At 47.4% G+C, this 21,948-nt stretch overlaps 1 protein-coding gene across 1 annotated transcript; it reads right to left on the bottom strand.

The window, feature by feature from the left end:
- Positions 1-3,767: 3,767 nt before the first annotated feature.
- On the bottom strand, positions 3,768-17,339 carry MLEC (malectin). Its single transcript, XM_090291629.1, has 5 exons — positions 16,938-17,339; positions 11,255-11,433; positions 10,507-10,683; positions 10,346-10,403; positions 3,768-9,188 (listed from the first exon to the last, which is right to left on the bottom strand). Exons 1-5 carry the CDS (start codon positions 17,146-17,148, stop codon positions 8,959-8,961), a joined length of 855 nt encoding a protein of 284 aa, XP_090147755.1. The 5' UTR covers positions 17,149-17,339; the 3' UTR covers positions 3,768-8,958.
- Between the last annotated feature and the right edge of the window lie 4,609 nt (positions 17,340-21,948).

The raw sequence follows: 21,948 nt of genomic DNA, 5'->3' as shown, positions 1-21,948 counted from the left end.
TCTCTTTCTCCCTCCCTCCCGCTCTAAAAGTAAATAAATAAAATCTTTAAAAAAAAAGAGAGAGAGAGATCCATCTGTATTGACTGGTATGGAGAGATCTCAAAGATATACTAATAGGGGCAGGAAAACAGAATCCCGTTTGTTTAAAATAAAAAGCATATAAATATACAAATGTGTATTTGGAACTGCAAAAGAAGGGGTTTAGATACACATGAGTGTTAACCATGGTTCCCTCTAGGAAGGAGAGTATTAGAAAGTTGGCACTATTTAGAGCTACTTCTGTACTATTTTATCACAAGCCTATGATCAAGGGCTGCTTGTGTGTGTGTGTATATATATATATATATATATATATAAAATCTTTGGATCTATTTCTGGAAGGCAGAGGCTAAGCCAAAGCAGCCTTATTTTCTCTTAAAATTAAAAGCAACCTCAATCTCAATCACTTTTTTCTGTTTAAAGAAAAAAATTAAATAAATACTGCCCTTTAAGGGACTTAAGGCCTGTACTCTCTCTAGTAATTACCCATGAATTGTGGTTAAAAGGAAAAGACTATGTCTTTAAGAAAACGGAAAACAACACAAAAAGAGAAAATATATTTATATATCACTTTTTTAAAAAGGAGTAGGAAAAGAACAGTAACTTTCAATCTTCCTAAGATAAGTCAAAAAGCTCTTTTTAAGTTTTTTTTATGCAGCACTTAATCATTTGATAACATTGTTGATACTCTGGAAGACAAATTATATATGTTGTAAATTTGTAAATCAAGAAACAAAGATGAAAAAGAATGCAAAGAAAGAAAAACATTTTTTGAAGTTTTCAGAAAAGTACATATACTAACGCCCCATTTGAAGGAAAGAGAAAAACTGAGATTTACCACATTAAAAAATAACCCCAAGGCTCCCCTGGGCTAGACCTGGGAGGACTGGAGGAGGAAGGCTGGTGTCCCTTTCCCCGCAGCCCAGTGCTCTGCGAGTCCCTCTCCTTCCCTGGTTGTTTTCTCACTGTCAGAGATGTGACAGTGCCTGTTTTCCAGGGCAGTCCCAGAGCAGCCAAGCAGTCTGCCTCAAATCAGCCAGGCAGATGGGGCCCGGAGCCGGTGCAGCCAAGGTAAGCAAGATCAGAGGGCTTTTTTCCTGCAGAGGCTGGGAAGTACAGTTGTCCCTCCTACTGCCTCCCTGAAGGTGGCGTGCACTGCACAGTGACCCCTGGCTGGGACTGCAGGCATGCCTGGTGGCCTGGGTCTGAGAGCTCATCATTTCCCTAGTACCCAAATCACTTCTTTCCCTGGCTGAGGGCTGTTTTGAAAAAGCATGAATTTATTATTTATATCCCACCTGTTTCCTAAAAGGATTTCTGGCATATTCCAAAGTCATATAGCATAAAACTGGTGAGTGAAAATCCAGGGCAGTATTTTCAAAAATTTAAATGACTATATTTCTGATCTAGCAATTCCTTAATGAAATTCTAAAGTAACACTTGCACATGTGCACAATAAATACATTTAAATATATGTGTGTGTGTGTGTGTGTGTGTGTATAAAAACAAAAGATATACACCAAACTCACCTGTATTATCCTCCACAGATTAGAGTAGCAGGAAGATGAGTTTTCACATTTTGCACCCCATATAGTTTTCTAAAAGTACTTATGCATTTTGTATCACTAATTCTTAAAAGGTTACTTTCTTTTTCAGAGAATAATATAATAAACCTCCATGTAAATGTCACCCAGCTTCCAGTTATCTACATTCATAGGTTTCTTTTTAAAAAGAGTACGTCAGTCGTGGCATTAAGAGCACAGGCTTTGTCGTTAGAACCGAGTTCCAGTCCTTAGCCTGTCACTTACCAGCTACGGGATTCCAGACAGGTCACTTATCCCGTCTGAGCCCTTATCTCACTCATAGGTCAGGTTAGTCCCACATCTTTTCCAGGGATGTGAAGGCAATATAAGAAACAGCAATAAAAGCACTAGGCTGGTGCCAGGGACAGTGTCTCATGAATGGTCACAAAGGTGATGTATTTAAGGGGCCTCTTTCCCCAGCACCCCTCTGCTGAGGGCAGGCACACTGGACAGGGAGAAGCCACAGGGCTGGACTGGCAAGTACAGTGACTGAAAAGGACACTCAAGTCAGAGCTGAGAGGAAATGAGCTGGGGACCAGGCCTTGAGGAAGCCATCGATGGATTCAGGTGGAAGCTGTGAGAAGAGCAAGTCTTAGTACAAGGCCAAAGCCAAGAAGCAAGTGGGGCTCCTGTTTACTAATGCAAGTGGCCAGCCACAAATAAAACGCAGTCAACTCTTGGGCCAGTGGCAGTGAGGTGCCCTTCAATTCAGGCTGCTAGAGAGCAGAGGCAAGCCCACTCCTAACCCTCCCTGCTCCACCGCCTTTCTACCCTTGAGCCGTCACCACTGCTATAGCAACAACTTCCCAGTAAATGTTGGAAAAATTCATCTCCCTTCCTCTATGGGGGACGAAGGCGGGTGGGGTACGAAGTTTGAAGAAAGGTCCGACTCACCGGCTCCAGCCAACCGGGAGCCTGATTTCCTTAGTGAGATTAAGATCTGGACCCAAGGAGTGGTTTAACCCAACCCCGGCATTTGGCCCAAGATCTTCTGTCAGACAATTTCCCTGCCTGCAACTCCCTAGAGCAGGGCTTCTTCAGGTCTCTTCCTCATTTGGCAGCTCATGCAAAGCTACTTGAAATAGTAACAGCTAAATCTGAATTAGCAAAGAACTCCAGTTATGGGTGGGCTCAAGCTAAGAAAGAGGCTCTGTGGGCCTTCTGAGAACAGACTCCAACACTGGCCTCATTCTTAGAGCTGAGCACTGAATTCTGCCCTTCAAGGGGTAACTGAGGGAGGTAGGCCAAACTCTTCCTCTCCCAGAGCCAGCGGCCTCAATTCCTGCTTAGGGGAATCCAGCAGGTACGCTCTGGAGCATCCCAGGGAAATGGAAGGCGGTCGAGAGTCATGACTAAGAGCAATCTCGAGTAAAACTCCAGCTAGCTGTGTGGCCTTGGGCAAGTAACTTCATCTCTTAAAGGCTACTACCAACTGGTTTGTTGAAGACTAAACAGAGATAACATCGGTAAAAATGCTTGGCATTTCTGCCTACCCATTTCAAGGACTCAGTGAAGGACAGCTGTAATTATCATTACCCTTCCAGCTTTAGAAAGAGCATGGGCTTTGCAGGGAGACACACTAGGTCTGAGTCCTGGCTTGACCATTTACTGACTAGCCTGCGATATATTATTGAAACTTTTTGAGTTTCTTTTCCTCGGCTGTAAAACATGGCAGGTAAATTACAGGGAGAAAATTCCTTCCTGCTCTTTCTGCCCCTTCCCAGTGTATACTCAACACTGACAACACGCGAGAAAAGGAGAAAGCAGGGAAAGCTGTGCCATGGCTTAGTGTGGCCACAGGCTGTGGTGGAAGCCGGGGAAAGAGGAGAGGCAGACGGGCGCAGCGGGCCTCGTATTGAGACGGTCACGGCCTGGTGTTCCAGGGAAAGTGGCAACAAAACAAAATGTTTCTTTTTCCTTGAATGTGCTGTTGGTTGAACTGGCCGGGCACGGTTTTACAGAACTTCACTTCCTTAACCAAACACCCCAATGCAAAGAAAAGCAAGAGATACGTGGCTAAATGGACAAACGTTCCTAGACGCGTCACAGCAGAACCCTGTGCCAAGTGAAGCCCTGTGTCTGCCTTTTGCCACCCCATCACCTCCCCTCTTCGCAATCAAGTTCAAACTGAATCCCAACACAGAGTGTCACTGCAAATTGTTTATTAAAACACAAAGCAATGGACAGTGAAAAACATCCTGATTTTTTCTTTTTGGTGGGAGTAGGGTGGGGCATGGAAGGAGTAGGGACAGGTGGAGACAGCCCCGAAGGAAAGACAGCTCTCTCCACCCCTACTGCTTTCCCAGGCCTGCCAGGGTCACAGCCCCTCAACCACATCTCACTGCTGCTGTCGATGCGCGCTGTGGCTGCAGACAGAGTTGGTTTCGCCTCCGCAGGGAGGATGCAAATCTAGGGTAGGAACTACAAAGGGCTACTAAGAAGTTGACACTATTCTCCAGTACTTGGTACAGAACAGAGCAGCCAGGACCAATCTGGCGGGGTGGGGTTGGCCCCCGGACAAGCCAGGTTGAAGAGGCTGCCCTGAGCTCAGGACGGGCAGCTGGTCCTAGCATGGGAGAACTTGGAAGAAAAACCCAAGGAGGAAACTAACCCAGGGTCAAATTTCTTTTCATTCCCTGGATCATAACACACCAGGGAAGAGGACAAGAATGTCTCATTCCTGGTTCTACCGTACCTTCTCTCCCTGCCAGTTCTCCCCTCCCACCTGGCAACTCAGCCCTCCTTTCCCGACAGTTGTCCTTTGAAGAGACGGAAAGCGCACTTCAGTTTGTTATTGTTTTTCTCATATTGAAGTCAAGCACTGAAGCTCAAAATAGAGGTGAGAATGGAGTTCTGCTTTGCCTGGTGCGACGTGCCCCCATCTCACAGGACTGTCTCGGTGCTAGGGGTGCCAAGGCCCTCTCTGCCAACTCTGACAGGCACCACTGTCTCCCTGGCTGCCAGCACAATCCTGGCTCCTAGTTTTTATACTCCTGCGGGGAGCCCATCCCAAGAGATCTATCCTGCTCTTTTCCTGCCAACTCAACCAGTCCCCAAATCATCTGCTCTTACCAAAAGATTTGGCAACCTAAAGCAGGCTAGCCAAAAGGCAGCTGGGGAAGGACAAGCCAGACTGGCAGCAAGCCACCCACGTACAGAGAAGAAACCCACCCTCACTAGGCAGCTGACCTGTTGGTGCCAATCTAGTCTTGTAACAAAATGAGGAAATCTAGCCCTCTTGCTCCAGGAGCGGTCTCAATGCAGAGAGTCCCAGCTCAGACTGAAAGGGAAAAATTACTCTGAGCTCTCTGAAGCTTGAACATTAGGCTTCTCTGCAATTTTCTTAGAGCTCTTTGATCCTTAATTATATGTTTCCAGAGAAGAGAAGCAGATTTCTGAGCAGATCCCAGGTGTTACTGGTTCTGCTTCTGTACTATCCTATCACTAGCCTTAGCCCAGGCTTCCTCCCCTGGAGCTGCAGCAGGAGAAGGCCCAAAGCATAGCACCCCCCCCCCAACCCTTTTTTCAAACAGAAGCATCTATTAGTCTCTCATTTTGGAAAGCTCACCTGCTCTCCTCGGTCCTTTTGGAGAGGCATGGAGGACATTACATGTTGCCACTTGATGCCATTAAGGTTCCTCAGGGCAAGAAGACACTTGAATTAGGTCAGAGCTGGCCAGCAAACAAGAGGGAGAAGAAGGAACAGGGAAGCAGCCCCATGGCAGGGACTGAATGACTCCTGCCCAGACCTGAATCTAGAGGGAATGCCCACCCTGGCTCAGAGCAGGAGAGGAAAAGGCACTGTGCTGACCTGGGTGGGTCCTTCCCCAATCCCCAGGGAGGGTAGAGAGCCTGCTGCTGATCCTTTCCCTGGGCTTCTCAAGCTATTTTCTAGGGAAAGGTATGTAAGTGCTACGAGAGGGAACATACTGCTGCTGTTTTCTGACTTCCAGCTGAGGTTCTAGAAGGCATGGCCAGGCCTTTCCAAGAGAGGGTAGAGGCAGGATAAGAAGGAAGAGAAATTCCTTAAAACAGAAGCTTCTCCAAAAAGATAAAGAAGTCAAATCACCACCATTCTGAAACTGGATTACAAAGTTCCCAGGCACAGAAAGAGGAAGGTAAACTTAAACTTCACCCATCTCTTAAAAGCCTAAGTGACTTCTTATGTGATCCCCGATTTCAGGCCAGTATCTCTTAGGCAGACAGCAGGAACAAGAGAGTAAGATCACACTCTCAAGCCAACAGGTGGCCATGCAGGCCCTGTGGTCTTCCTGGGAGTCTTAACACCACTGACTCTTAAAATCGACCATCCTTCAAGTCACCAGAACTGAGCAGCTTCTCCTTAATAGTGGAAATGTTTCCAAAAAATGGATCTAGTGGAGGGGACATGGGTCCCACAGATTATTTCCTGGCACAATGTTTCAGCATGAGTGAAGTCCAAAAAAGTCCCCATAGAGGCCGGCTGGCCGCCAAGCCAAACCAGAGCTACACTGCAGACTCTCAGACAACCTTCAGCAGACATCTCTGTGCAGTGCACCCAGAACAGCAGAGGCCGCACTTCTGGCAAAAGGAGATCCACCTTGGCTGTCTGCTCTTAGTTCTGGCTAGCTGGGCTCAGAGGGACCTAAAAAGCCCAGGACAGAGTGTGATTCCAGTAGAAGAGCCCAGGCCTCTGCCTCCCCACCCCTAACTGCCATCGCTCATCACCCCCCAACCCCAACAGACCCCCCCGAAGTGCAGGCTCTCAGTCCTAGCCCTAGCTCAAAATACAGGCATGGGAACAAACAGTGCAAAAAGCAAAAGAGGAACTACAGAGTAATTCTTAGCCTACACAATACAAAAATAAAAATAAAGAGTGCCCCACCCCATCCCTTTAACCTAAACTTCATGTACCTATATCATCTTGATGGAAGAAAAAAAAGCTTTCAAGTTCAATATCACAAGCCAGCTGTGACCAGCCCTTGGCCCAGGGACTGCTACCTCAGCCCCCACCATTTCTTCCTGTTACCTCATTTCCCCTTTGGTTTTCGTCAGCCATAGAAAGATGTTCCTTCCTTTTAGAGAAGACCAAAGAGGAAAGTGCCCACCCCTATCCCCAGCTCAGGGGAAAAGGGTGGGCTTGGAAACAGAGGCAGGAGCAGAGCCACTTGGCTTACAGTACCGCTAGGAAACGGCCCCAGGAGCCAGGGTTTCCTTCTGAGACTCTGAGTCACTGAAGGGATGCGCTGAGGTGAGGAAGCGAGGACCCCTCCTTCCTCAGTGAGACCCCAGCAAGCTAACAAGGCAGAATGGAGGCAGCAAGTCTTCCTTCCTTGTCTCGTCAACCGCACTGGCAGCGGCCCACGGCTTTGGGGAGTTGTGATGGAATGGGATGTGATGGAATGGGAACCAAAGCCACTATCAGAAGCCCAGTTAATAGTCAGGATGTCCACTGCCCCAGGCAGGTGGTCCCAGGATCAAGGCTACAGGACAGACATCCTTTAAAGCAGAGAGCTTTGTGAAGCACTCCAAATTCCCGACTGCAGCCTCAGACCACAACCGTCCAGCTGCCAGACTGAGTACCATAGTATACTGAGGCCGAAGTCACAGCTAAAACAAAGGGCTACATCTGTCAAAGGACAAAATGCTGGCCTGGACTCACTCATTAAAAGCCAAAACCCAGGACGTGAGTCTAGGGCCTACTTAGTCACATAAGTAGTTCAAATAGATAGAGCTCTTTAAAAACATATCCAAAAAAGACAAACTCAAAATTCAACATATTCTTTAAAAAACTGCCCTAGCCTGAGATTCTTTGCTGCTCCAGCCCAAGCAGAAGCCAATTCTGCTGCCTTCCATCCACAAAACTCCTTGTAGCTAGGAAAAAGATGACACTGACCAGCAAGGAGGGAAACAGGGAAGCTTCATTTCCTGCAGAAATTTTCCCAGGGAATTCAAGATAGACACTTAGATGCTAAGGTTGGCTCCAGAGCCACCAGGACGATGGCTGACGGGAAATCAGCCCTGACACACCAAGAACCTGCTGCTACTTGGATAGGAAAATCAAAGGACAGAGGGGCATATTATTAAGATCGTTGAGCAGCGTCCCTGGGCCAGATAAAGACTATCAGCCCAGTTTCTCGGGGCAGCTCTAGGCATAACCCGAAACTGGTTGAACCGTGACATGAAAGGACATAAGAATAAATGAACATCAGATACTGGACACTCTAAACAGTGTTCAGTCACTTAGTAGGGCTCAAGTCTCTGAGGTTGCTCTTAAGTTATGCTAACATAAGCCTTTTCTAATCCAAAGACCAGAAGAGACTCTTAAGGTCAAGTGTTGTGTTGCTGCAGGCGGAAAGCATCTCTGTCCCCTGGCAGCAAGACCCTACAAAGGGGCCAGTAAAAGAACTGCTGGGTCAGGTCTTCCTGGCTGCTGGCTCAGAGATCCAGGGAGGGAGGTACCATCAAAGTGAAGTGGTAGATGATAAGACATTCAAGCAGAGGAAATCCCAAGTCCTCATGTCTTCTTCCCATGTTGGCAATAATTTAGTGAGATGGTTGAGAGAGAATTCAAAAGAGCCAGATGAAGAAATAAAAGAGAGAGAGAAGTTAAGTCCCTAATAGGCACTGAAATCAAAATGATTTGTTGTGGTAATAAGTCAGAGGCAATTTGAGGACCTGACATAAACTAATCGTCTTGGATACCAGACAGTCCTCTAACTGGCACATGTCAGGGAGACAAGCGATGATAAAGCTCAAATATTAAGGTGGAACCACCAATGGGCTAAAACCAGAAAGGCTTCAAAGTAAGAAAGTATCTACTTTTCTTTCCTTTTTTTAAAAAACCCCCTTCTATTTTCACCTTTATCATACAAATTATAGACATCTTCACACACAGAGAGACACACAAATTCTCAATCCCAGGACATCTGGAAATGTGTCTGGACATAACTTCAGAACATATCCACTGGTCTTCTCAGGTAATAAGATGACTTTTTCCCTGCTGTTAACATCAAACCTAAAAAAAGGGGTCTGCTCCAAGTTCAGAGCCCTTTATACAGACGAGGGTCCTTGAACAGGTAGGACCCAGTTTACCCTTGGTACCCTGGAGAGGAAAGAGGTGGCTGGGGACCAGCCACGAAGACAGGACTAGGACTGAAGCAGGTTTGGAACCCGGTGGTGGTGAAGGAGGGCTGTTCTCTGCTCACTCTGTCTCTTTTTATCTCCTTTAATTTTTTGTGGGTTTTTTAGTTTGTTTGTTTGTTTGTGTTAATCACCATGAAAAATATAGAAACCAAAGCAACATGTCTGGTTTCTTTCCCACACCCCTCTACCCTGTTCAGGATGGTAATTCATCTCACAACCGGCAGAGGCAGAAGAGGGTCGGAATAAAGACTCCGAAGGCCACCAGGATGGGAAACATGAGGCTGCTGTTGTCCGAGGCGTAGGGGTTGGGTGTGCGGGGGCCTGACTGCACCCGGTTCTTATTGGTCTGTCTTTTCAGATTAGATCCTTCATCATATTCTTCTTCTTCTTCTTCCTCTTCTTTCTTCTCCAATCCTGGATGAGGCTGCAGCTTTGGTACATCTGACACAAGAAAGAGGATACCTTTTAAGTAAGACTCACAGCATTGAAGGAAGACCCGTAAGAGCAGTAAATAAGTCACAATAAAGAGATGTTATGACCTAACCAGGGTCTGCAGGAAGGAGTACAAGTACCAGAAATAGCTTCTAGCCTAGAGAACTGCAGATTCAAAAAAAATTAGCTTTCTTTAGATTTAACTAAAAAGTAGTAAAAGCCCTACTCACAGGGAGGGTCACTATCTCCCCTCACCAGTCCTAGTTCTCCAGGTCCCCAAGAGGACAGATTGGACAGGAACAGTAATACAACAGCCTAACTTAAACTCTTCAAAAATCCCTCCTTCTTCTCTCTCCCATAATCCTACATTCTCTTTCGATTCACAGAGTAGCTCAGGAAAAGATTATCCACAGAGCTCTGGGTTCTCCTCTCTGTCTCCTCCTTAGGGAACCGAGCTATAACACGCTGGTGGCAAACAACCTCCTGGATGTCATCATATCAGCATGTGGGGGACATCAAGACAACAGGATGACATCCTCAGCGCATTCAGGATGAGTTGGGGAAAAGTACAGAGGTGGAATGGGGAGAAGAAGTCACTCAGACGTTAGCTTTCTCTGCAAAAATCCACCTGGGAAGCTGGCAGCCAGCATAAGCTCAGCCTTGAGAAAAGAACATACCCTGAGGCTGGATCACAAGGACATGAAGACATAAATAAATGAACTTTTGTCCAGTGCAGTCTGGCAAAACTGGAATCCTGGAGCATACCAAACAACAAAGAATTCCTCCTTTGCCCTCCCCCTCCCCCCAGGAAATAGATATCAAAGAAACAGAGTAAGGACTAGTTTTAGGCAATTCCAAATGACTACAAGGGTCAGGACATACCAACAGGTACCATTATTAATCATAATTTACAAGGAAGTTAAAGGAATTTGTCCAAAACCAAACAGCTAATTAAATGGCAGCAATAAGGTTTAAACACAGATCTTGCTACAAAGCTTATACCCATAGGCCCATGCTACACTCCATCCCCAGCCTTCTGACTCTGGAGCCCCCACAATTTGGCTTTAAGTAATAATTTTCAAAATAGTGGGCAGCTACATCATCCCCCAAGGGTTTTCTCAACCACATCCTTCAGCCTAAGTCCAAAAGCAGATTAAACAACTTACCATCCACGGTCCCAGCCATGATGTAGAGTGCACAGACTTTGGGATTGTCATAGTACCCCTAGGAAAGGGAGATGGTGGTCAGCCCCACACGCAGCAAACGTTCCCCCTGCCCCTCTGTTGTGAGCTCCCCCTCAGCGGTGAGGGCAGAATAGGAGCATCACCTTGACAAACTCGATGTACAGTTTCCCTGTGAAGGTGGACACCTCTCCCTGGACGCTCAGCTTCCCTTTTCTGATACTCATAGGGATGATTTCATCATGAGCTGTGCTGTGCCCAACACGATCAAAGATGTCCAAATCCTTCACCACAACATGGCCATTCAATCGCACATCAAATACCTTCCAAGACGAAAAGAGGAGACAATGTCAAAACCATCAGCTTCAAGCCCTTTCAGCAGCTGGAGAACACACACCTGCCTGGGCTTCAAGTTCAAAAATAATTTAAGAAATAACTGGGCTGGATATACTCTCAGGTAGCTGGAGTCCTTTACCTGAGCCACATCAAGTCCATGTTCCTTCACTGTCAAGGAGGCCTCGTACTGGCCTTAGGGAACAGAGAATACAAACAGAAAAGTTCAATATGGAAAGAAGGAAATTCACAAGAAGGGATAGGAGAACAAGGAGGAAAACAAGTATATGCGGAAACCAAGAAGAAAGATAAGCTGGAGGGCCGTAACAGGATCAGTTTGTAGCTAAAAGCCTCTGTCACCAGCCCCATGGCAAGTGCAGCCTTGCGAGCCATGGGAAACAGCTTCTCAGGGACAAAGGAATCCAGCTTCCCCCCCAAAGCTCATCATGTGTTCCTCCCTGCTGGGGAGGCTTGTACACTCTCTGGCCCACAGCAGAGGACAATCCAAGAGTGGCGACGCCTCTCTGGTCACGAAGGGTGTGGACGCTGGCCAGGCCTTACCTTCTGCTGGGACTGTGCAAAGTAGACCTCGGCAAATTTCAACACCAGCACATAGTCCCCTTCCTCCTTGATGGGCACTTCATAGCCAAAGGTCTCCTCATTGTACCGCTCTGTTTGATACAGGATCTGGTCCTCAGGGTTGGAACGGAGGATGGGCAGTTTCATGCCATAGTCAGAGGCTGGGGACAAAAGACAAAGAGAAACCACATTAGAGGCAAAACATAAAAGGAGACCGGAGACCCCAGAATCGCCAGAGGCATTTCCAGGGCAATGCTAATAACCCCCCAGTGGAAGGGGCCAACCCCTTTGCACCTGGCTCCAAACAGACCAGACACAAAGGCAAGAAAGCTATTACTAAGCCAGAGAAAAATGAAAGAAACCAAACCCTAATCACCCCAACAGCTCCTGTAACCCTCAAAGCAGGATTTTCTTTCCGAAACGACTTTTCCAACTGCACAGAGAGTTGGGGGGCAAGAACAGGTCTAACTCATTATTAGAACAAAGTGCTGTGCTGCAGCTGCCTGGTTCCCTGTGAGGGGGCACTTTAGAGAAACCTCGTAAAACAAGGGGGACGGCCAGGAGCTCTACAAGACGAGTTCAAAGAATGCTTTTTTCTTATTCAGAAAAGCTCAGAGTCTAGAAAACAGGATATCTGTTAGGAAAGTCATTCTTCACTGTCTTCACCAACAAATAAGATTCCAGCTTTAGTTGCTTTTTATGATTCATTTAAAAAGTCCGAAGGCTGAACAGGAGTAACACAGTCGTAAAAAGAAGAGTGTGATGCTAATTTCCTTTAGGTTCCAAGTACCTTACTTCCCACACACTCACACAATCCAGCCTCACCTCCTCTCTTGAACATTCCCCCCAGTTAAACGGGAAGAATAAAGAAACTTCCAACTGCATCACCAGCACCTCACATGGTCCCTGGCACGTAAGTAGGCACTTGATATGATTTGTTGAACCAACCAGTGGCAAAGCAATGAAACTATGCGGTTCTCTCCACAGGGCTGGAGCCATCCCAGTCGGGTAAGAAAACCCTGCAAGGTCATATTGGCACCTCAGGCTTAAGATGACCAAGTTCTGGGGGAGCTACCCTCCCATCTCACAGACTGACAAGCAATAAGGCAGGGTAAAAGCAAAAAGACACTTACCTTGGGTTGGTATCAGAACAGCTGAAAACCTCTCCTGCCCCCAGTCCTTCCCCCAACTTGGTAGGAGACAATACAGTATTATGTGTGTCTTTCTCTAACCTAACACCTAACAAACTAAACTGGGGTCTTGCCTCAACTATAAGATACTACATTCAAGCCCCAGAGATGAATAGTCATGCCTCCTTCTTCCGAGAGAAGCCTCTCCTTTATCCTGTAAACACAATGAGGCTTCCCAATGCTCCGTGAATCTACTTTCCAAACTACTGACTTAACAGTGATCTTGGTACACAGGTCTGGTCTCTCCTCCAACTTGGAATTAAGGTTTCAAGGCCATTTCCCCATCTCACACAGTGACTCTGAAGACATTTGGCACCTAGATCCTTTGGGAGATGTCTCAGGACGACCATCCCTGGGCATTATCTTCTGAGTCACCAAAACTCCCAGGGAGAGGATCTGGAGATAAAAGAATAACTGAAAGGCCCAATGGCTAAGGTCAAGCCCTCAGAAAAATAAACATAACTATGAACAGTTCCTGTGAGTGAACAGTAGCCCGAGATCAGATGCACTAATGAGACAATGGGACAGGAAACTCACTGCACTTCTGTCTTGAGACAGTTCTTCCTCCTAGTTCTCCTCCAGAAATCAAAGAGGCGCAGGTGAGCGGCACTACAAAGGATGTACTGCTCACCCGCTCCGGGCTCTTTCCCTGGCCCGAGTGACACCACACTGGGGCATAAACCTGTCAAGACAAAACGCCTGCTCTTTTTCTTTCAACTGAGTTCTAAGAATTTTCTTCTTCCGTGAGGACCATGGTCCTTACAAATTTGGAACTGTTAACTAGATTTGCTTTTTAGATACACAGAAAATTTTGTGCCTGTGCGGGAAATTGTTTTCTTTCCCCGCTTGCCCAGTGGAAAAGAAGTGAGAAACTGACAGTAATGTAATCTCTGGCAGTCTTAGTCCCACAGCTAAGAAAACTCAGCCATGTGAACAAAAGCTACTTAACAGCCTTGGAATTACTTTAAAGCCCTAGTGGCCTTCCCAAGAGATTTGCCACACGCAAAGTTGAATTTGCCCAAGTCCCAAGAGATACAGCAGCAAAAGGGATTTTTCCCTCCCTCCTTTGCCTTTATGTAGCTACAGCTACAGATTTCTCTAGTACAGGGAGGTGTACCCAGCACACTGCTGAGGCTGGAACGACAGAGCTCAGGCAGCCACAAAGGAAGGGCACCAAGGCGCCTACATGTGTTCGCTGCTTCTTAGTTCTAGAATTCGGAGTAGCCAGCCCAGGCTTTAGAGTAAGACAGACAAGGATTTGAGTCCTGTACTATGTGATTCAGGACAAGTTATTTTCTCTGGGTGTTTTCTCACCTGTAAAATGGAGATATCACCAACCTAGATTCTCTACAAACTTCTGGTACTTGGAGGGCCTGCAAATGAGGCCTGCATCTTAGGTGAGGGTACTGAGTCAGAATTCTAAACAAATCCGGAGTCTTAAGCAAACCAGAGGCATCCTATCTTTTAAGCTCTTATCTCCCCAAGGCCAAATCCTTCCTCAGCCAAAAGGAAGGCTGCCCAGAAAAGGGTCTTCCTTAGGCGCACAGAATTAGTCATCTGATAGGCTCAGGCCCCTAGCCAGCTTTTCTCCCTTCTGCACCCATGCTCTGCCCTACTTTTAATTCCATGTAAAAGGTCACCAAGCAAAGAAAAAGACAGAGGCACTTTAACCTACTCTGGATAGTAGAGTTTTCAGATTTGTATCACTGATTTCTAAAGCAGGAGAAGTTTTATTAAGAAGGAAAATAAGGTTCAGAGAGGTAAAGCAAGTTCTTCAAGGTACACAAATGATTAGCAGCTATCTTCATGGAGAGGAAAGAGCCTCTCCTAAAACCAAGTCAAGCACTATGCCCTCAGGCCAAATAACCAGGCCATTTCTTCCTTAGAATCAAGAAGAACCCAGAAGCAGCAAGTTGAAAAGAACCCAGAACATGCAGCATGCCGAAATCCCAAGGTGAGCGCCGCTTCTGAATCACTCTCTGTAATGGCACTTTTCATCTGTTGAATCACACAGGTTGAAAAAGCCTTTCCCAGGCTGTCAGTACCTCCTATGAACACTGACTATCCTCAAGGCAGAAATGAAGTTCAATGAACATCATGAAGCGCCTTTGAGAGCAAAAGCCACGAGGGACCCTGGGCCACTCACAGTTATGTGAATGCTGAACTACAAAGACACTACAGAGAAACAGCAAGTTCAAAAGCAGGCCAAACCATTATCTGGATTAGCTTGGCAACAAATACCTGAACTCATTCAACATAAAATGAACTTTCTTTAGCATGCTGGAAACAGTATCACAGGCATGTGGGGAAAGATAGAAGCACACAGCTCCTACTGCAATCAGTGTGAATAGCTACATGAGGCACAGGTCTCCAAAATAGCTGGCACACCCTTATCCAAACAGTGCCAGAGAAGGCAAGCAGCTCCGACAGCTGCGCTTCCCTGGGTGGTGCCACTCCTCAGCACAGAAGAAACTAGAGAGCTGCCTCCTGAGAGTGGAAGCTTAATCACACCTCAGCCCCAGACCTGATGCCAGCAAAATGCTCCTCTCCGGCACCCAGAAGTGCAATATTGCAACAGGCTGGTCCAGGCTGCAGCGGAAAGGCATCTTCCACTCATCATCCACACCCTGATACTGCTACTATTTCAACTCAAACGGACAGACTGGAGCAGGAAACCTCTGCTCTGATAAAAGTGCCTCAAAAGCCAGGGCCCGAGACGGGACTCTAGTGCACATGAGCTTTGGTAGGCCTCATGTAATTCTACTTCTTACAATAAACTTGGGAGGAACTGCAACCATGGGCCAGGCACCCAAGGACAGGGAGACTGACTGGTGATCAGGCCAAAAACCAAAAGTTAAAAAAAAAAAAAAAAAGAAAGAAAGAAAACCACCACTTGTACCAGCAAATTAAAACCAGGATTTCTGAATAAGAGGAGTAGCTGGAACTAAAAGCTGTGTGGTCCTCACTTCCTCCTCTGCACAATGGACCCAAAAGCCTGCTATCTGCTTAAATGAAAGGAACCATCTGCACATTATCCTCACCCCGGCTATCTCAAGAGGCAAAGTCCACAAACGGCTGCTCCCTGGCTTCCTCCAGGACCCGTACCCACCAAGAAAGAGGAAGGGTCCAGGATGGAGATAGCAGCGACCTCCTGCTAGGAAGTCTGGCTTTGGCGGCTGTTATAGCTGCTAAAAGCTGGAGCCCTGACTCAGCTGAACCCAGGCTACTGAGACCTACATGCCAGGGCTAAATAAATTCCGAGACAAACACAGAACGACAGAAAACAGCCCTGTGTCCCAACGCCCTCACATATATGTAAAGCCATCATCCCCCTAATGTATAGTAAATCCCAGAACACTGCAATTACCTTGGAATAACTTAACTTAAATACTTTATAGTCAAGGCAAGACCCAAATCTGAGCGTCGTGGAAAGGGTGCGAGAAAGTCTGTCTCCCAGTTTTCTGGAGATGGCATGTTGCCAATTGGTTGGCCTCTGACCTCAGCACACAGCCTGAATCTCCTTCCAACACATGAAGCAAGGAACTCCTTCTTAAACCTGTTTTCCAATCCTACTAACAGAAGGAAGTCTAGAGCAGATTTTCCTCAAGAGTGGTGTGGTCTTGGGGATGACTTACATCAGAGAGCCCCAGTACAGAAACCTGGGTTTAACTTCTTAGGTCTGGGGTTTGCATTTTTAACCACCTCACCTGGCCAAGTCTTCCACCAACTTGGAGAGAACTGTACAGCTCTCTAAAAATCACTATTGCTCAATCAGTTCAGTTTTTCTCCCTAAGCTGGAATCACATACCTCTCTGGGCCACTTAGGGTAATTTCTACACATTCTCAGCATATTCAGAACCTACACTGGCGGACCCAGCTGACACACCCCAGCCTCCAGGGCAGGATGGCTTCACTAGAACCATCCTCTGGGGGCGGTCTGCAGCCTCTACTTTTAAGCACACAGAGCCCTCGCTCCAAAGCGGGGAGGGGAAAGGAGGCTGCAATCAAACTTTTCTGGCCCATCCTCTTCGAAGATTCTTTTCTACTCTGGCTAAATATCAAGCCCCGCTCCCGCAAAGCGAGTAAGGAAAGCGACCGATGTCCAGGGTCGGCAGGATTCTACCAGGAATTGACTTGATTGGAGAGAACCACCCGGGCCGGGGACACCGATAACATACAACCATGAGGCCTCGAGGTGGCAACAGGCCACCCTCGTCTTTACTTTTTTCCCAGCTCGGGCGGAGGCGAGGGGTTAAGAAAAAGCAGCATGCAAGGTCCAACTATAACTTCTTGGTGGCTTCCCGAGCCAATGCCAACCTCTGAGCTGTGACCGGGTCCCTGTGGAAACTGCGGAGAAACTTCGCTCCAGAAACGTGGCCCTAGAGTCAAGGAAGGGGCTCGGGGCCCGCAGCCCTTAGCTGGCTGCGCCCAGCACGGCAGGCCCGGGATTCCGCGGCTCTGCGAGGGGCTCTCACCTCGGCCCACCCGGCCTTCCAAAGGGTCCTTGCGGAAGTGGATCCCGTGCACGTCCACATGTGCTTCGCCGCCCGCGTTGACGGCCCAAATAACGCTCTCGGGAAGCCCAGCTCCCACCAAGCCAACCACGCCGAGTCCCGGCCCGCTGAACGCCGGCAGCAGCAGCAGCAGCACCACAGCGGCTCCCTCAACCGGCCGAGCCCCCAGCATGGCGGCCACCAAAGCGGGGGCAGCCTCCGCCAACCCTCGTTCTCAGCCGGCCTCCAGGCCGCCCTGGACTCAGAGAAACAGCGCCGTGGGCTGCTCCACCTCACCCGCCGGGGACATGTCGCTCTCAGGCCTCCTTCTCAGCGATCGCTCCTGCCTCCCAGCTCAGGAACAACCTACCCCGTCGCCCAGCCCCGCCACGATCTGCAGCCAATCAGTGCCCCACCCTCATTAATTAGCCAATACTTCGCCGAGAGGCGCCCTCCCATTGGCTGCCAGGAGCGGAGGAGGGCGTGGCTACTCCCAGGTGCCGGCCCAACCATCAGGCACAGGAGGGAACGCGCGCAGAGATTCGGAGTTCGGTTGAAAATGTGGTTCAGTAAGGAAGTGGCGGGGTGCAGCGCCCAGGCTGCCCGGGAATCTCGCAGCTGAATGGGGAAGGAAGCAAAGGGAAGAACGTTTAGGGTAGAGCGCACCCACACGTTGCCAGCACTTCCGGTGTTCCAGATCTTAAGATCAAATGTGCTCCAGAGGGGGCGCGGCCGATTTTCTCTCACCCTTTCTCAGAGAGAGACATGAACATAAGCTCTAGTAGAAGCAATGACCGCTCTTCCAGCCTCAGAGTCTTTTTCCCGGACTGAGTCAGGAAACCCATTCTCCCACAGAGAGGCCACACGCACAGGTCTTCGGACAGGATTCCCACGAGGACAAGACCCGCCCCCACCCCCTAGCGGGCTCAGGCCTGTTGGTAGCGTCCATACGGGCATCCAATCAGAAGGCTCCAACGCAGCGGAAACGCGTGGCTTTGTGGGGGAGGGCCTCCAGGCTACCCTTGTCTCCGTGGCAACGGCCCGGGGTCCTCCGGGCATCGGAGGAGTTGGGTCCCAGGCTTACCCACCCGGGAGAGGAGAGTCGTGGGCGGAGGCCAGTCTGGAGGTTCAGTCTGTTCCGCATAGGCAGGACCCGAACTCCCTGTCTGCTCTCTGGTAGTCCATCCAACGCTCTCACCCTGGCGATCCTTGCGCTGTGGTCGCTGCTCGAACTCCCACTTTTAAGACAGAAAAACAGGCCCAGAGAGGGGCGGAGTGTTGCCCAAAGGATCACACAGGAAGTTTAGGGCACAGCCAAGACAAAATCCCTTTTATCTATTTCTTCCACAAATATTTAGAGAGACCCTACAACTAGGGTTGTCAGATTTAGCGAATAAAATACAGAAAGCCTAGTTAAAGTTAAATTTCAGATAAACAAATGGGACATGTTTATACTACAAAATAATTCATTGTCTAAAATTCAAATTTAACTGGGCTTTTGCATTTTATTTGACAACTCTGCCTACTGCGGGCCAGGCAATGAGCTTTGTACGGCAGTGAACAAAAACACCAGGCATCCTGCATGAGAATCACGGTGCCACGATTTTATTAATTAGAACGATGATGAGTGCTACAAAGGAACAAAATGGGGTGCGGAAATGAAGGGTATCGATAGGGGGTTTTATTTTTATTTTATTTATTTTTCAGAGAGAGGGGAAGGAAGGGAGAGACACATCCATGGGTTCCCTTTCACACGCCGCCAACTGGGGACGCAGCCCACAACCCGGGCATGTGCCGCAACCCCCAAGCAAACCTGCAACCCTTTAGTTCACAGGCAAGCACTCAGTCCAGTGAGCCACACCAGTCAGGGCTGGATAGGAGGTTTTGAGGGCACCAGAATTCCTTCCCTAGTCCCCAAGGTCACACAGGAGTAACTTTTGGACTGTCCCCTCCTGGTTCCACTGTTTTGCCCCTTTTTTGCAAGGATCTGGACTTGCTTCCTCCTATAGACATGTTTCCCCTCCCAAGGCCTCTCTGGGGCCTTACACTCGTGTTTCTAATCTCACTCTCTTCCCTCTGAAAACTGTCATCTTTGGAGGAACCAGACAAGTTAGAACTTGAACAGCCCTCAGAGCAGAGGTTATGGGGGCTTCCTACCCCCAACCACCAGACAGTTAACCTGTAGAGCCCATGTTCTAGCCACACACTGTACTGCCTCCAGGACCTCATGCTTATTTTCTCTTCAAGGCAGTCTAGTTCAAGAGAAAACTATCACAAAAAATGGATTAAACCTTCCTCAAAAGGCTTTAAGTCCTCTCTCAGCCCCCAGATCCCTCATCCCTGGAAGGGAGTGAACAAGATTCCTGGCTAGCCCCCACTGGGCTCTTCAGGTTCTATACTTGCCCAGGTCACCCTTGTACCAAAGAACTTGTCTCCATTTTTTAGATTTAACTGCTTGTGGATAAGGCTACTTATCAGGTAAAATGAAATTTCTGAGGCCCCGGAGGCAGGATGAGCATGGAATCTAAGTTAGACTGCCTGGGTTCCAAGACCTGCTCTACCACTTACTGTGTGGCCTTGAGCAAGTAGCATACCTCTCTGAGTTTTGTTTTTTTCAACTGCTAAAGACATAATAATACTTCCTATGTCAAAAAATGGATGTATGATTAGAGCTGGTAATGCAATCATCTGACCTAGCAATTTCATTCCATTTTTCCCAAGAGAAATGAAAGCATATGTTCACACAAAAACCTATACACAAATGTTCATAGCAACATTATTCATAATAGTCAAAAAGGAGAAGCAACCTGATGTAAAGTACAGCATAGGAAATAGAGTCAATAATATTATAATAACTATGTATGGTGCCAGTTGGGTATTGTAAATATCAGGGGGAACACTTTGTAAAGTATATGATTGTGTAACCACTAGGTTGTACCCCTGAAACTAATACAATACTGAATGTGAGCTATAATGGAAAATAAGTTTTAATAAAAAAGTAGAAGCAACCCAAATGTCCATCAACTAATGAATAAACAAAATGCACCTATCTATACAATAGACTATTATTTAACCAGAAATAGTAATGAATTACTGATACATGCTACAAAACAGATGAACCTTGAAAACGTTATGCTGAGTGAAACAAGCCAGATACAAAAGGCCACAAATTGTACTATTGCATTTATATAAAATGTCCAGAATAGGCAAATCTACTGCATTTACATAAAATGTCCAGAATAGGCAAATCTATAGAGACAGAAGGTAGACTGGTTGTTGCCTGGGGCCAGGAGAGCAGGTAAATTGCAGATGATAGCTAAAGGGTATGGGATATCCTTTCAGGGTGATGGAAATATCTAAAATTGATTGTGGCAATAGTTGTACACCTCTGTGAATATACTAAAAACCATTGAAGTGTACATGTTAAATATGTTAAATGGGTGAATTGTATAGTATGTGAATTATATCTAAATAAAGCTGTTACCAAAAAGAGGGAGGAGGTGGCAGTGGAGGAGGGGGAAGAAAAGGAGGATATCTCCATGTACATTAGAATACATTAACCATTAGAATAGTGTCTGGCATAAGACAAGTTCTCACCTAATTGTTATCCTGGAATGAAAGGATCCCCTGAGTTCTTGCTTTCTGCAGCTTATATCCAGAGCTATGCTGTTAGAAATGTACCTCCCCACCCCCCATGGTAAGTAAAAATCACTGAAGTTGCAGCCTCCTCAAGCTCCTTTCTGCTAAAGGACCACAATGTCTTTTGTACCCTGTACCTTATTACCCTGGGGCTAAGGAAGTTGGTGGTACCATTTATCAAGGGATTTCCTAACAGAAGCACTGGGGCCCTCGATTCACCGAGCTGTTTCTCTTGCCTTACCTCATGAGTTTCTTACACCTTAGAAAGCCCCATAACTTACTCTCCCCAGTTATAACTGAGAAAACTGAAGCCCAGAGGGATAGAGGCCAGTAGTTTTCAAATGGCAGGCATTGATCCTACAAGAAGAAGTTGGTGCCTACAGGACTTCTGGGCAAGATGGAGGCGTAGACAGACACACTGTGTCTCCCTCCACAACTAAGAAGGAATACAATTACCTCAAAACTAGGGACAATCAGAAGTTCCAGAAAACTGAGCTGCATGGAAGTCCAACAAACAAAGATATAAAGAAGAAATACTCAGCCAGACAGGTAAGAAGAGTGCAGCCAGGGCAGAGAGGAAGCAGTTTGGTGGCAGCAGCGGCTGCAGCGGCAGGCCAGCAGAAAGCAGTCATACATTTTAAAAACTCAGGAGGGACACCTGGGGAGTCCTCCCAGCACCAGAACAGACCACGCAGCTCATGGTTCCAGCGCTGTAGACAATAAAGCCTCATTGCTTCTGACTGTGAAAATCAGTGGAGGTTGAAGCGGAGGAAGAAACTGCTGGCTTGAACAGGAGTCCTCCTGTTTAAAGGGCCCCCATGGTCCTAGAATGTCCACAGACCCACCCACTCTGTGAACCATGGCCAGGGCAACAGCTAGAGAGGCGCCAGTCCCATACGGAAAGCAGGAGGAGCACCTGGAAAAGGGGTGAGTACTGAGCAAGCGGCATTGTTCCCTCTCAGACCCCTCCCCCACATATAGCTCCACAACATAGTGAAACTGGTCACCCTGTGCTAACAAATACCTAAGGCTCTTCCCCTTACAACGTAACAGGTGTGACAGCTCTACCTAAGACATAGAGGCAAACAAACACAGGAGCCTGTCATGATGAGGAGACGGAGAAATATGGCCCAAAAGAGAGAACGAACCAAGATTCCAGTGGGAGAACTAAGGGACAAGGAGATAGCCAACCTAACATACTTAGAATTCAAAACACTGATGCTCACAGACTTGACAGATATGATTAAGTACAGCAAACACAGAAAGGAAGAAGTGAAGGCTATGCTAAATGAAACGAAGGAAAATCCACACAAAACCAATGGTGAAGGGAAGGAAACTGGGGTTCAAATCGATG

Source organism: Furipterus horrens, unplaced genomic scaffold (genome assembly GCF_987537825.1).
Source record: "Furipterus horrens unplaced genomic scaffold, mFurHor1.1.pri manual_scaffold_11, whole genome shotgun sequence".
Classification (NCBI taxonomy): domain Eukaryota; kingdom Metazoa; phylum Chordata; class Mammalia; order Chiroptera; family Furipteridae; genus Furipterus; species Furipterus horrens.
Note: the sequence above shows the minus strand (reverse complement) of the source record. Positions and strands in the feature narration are given on the sequence as shown.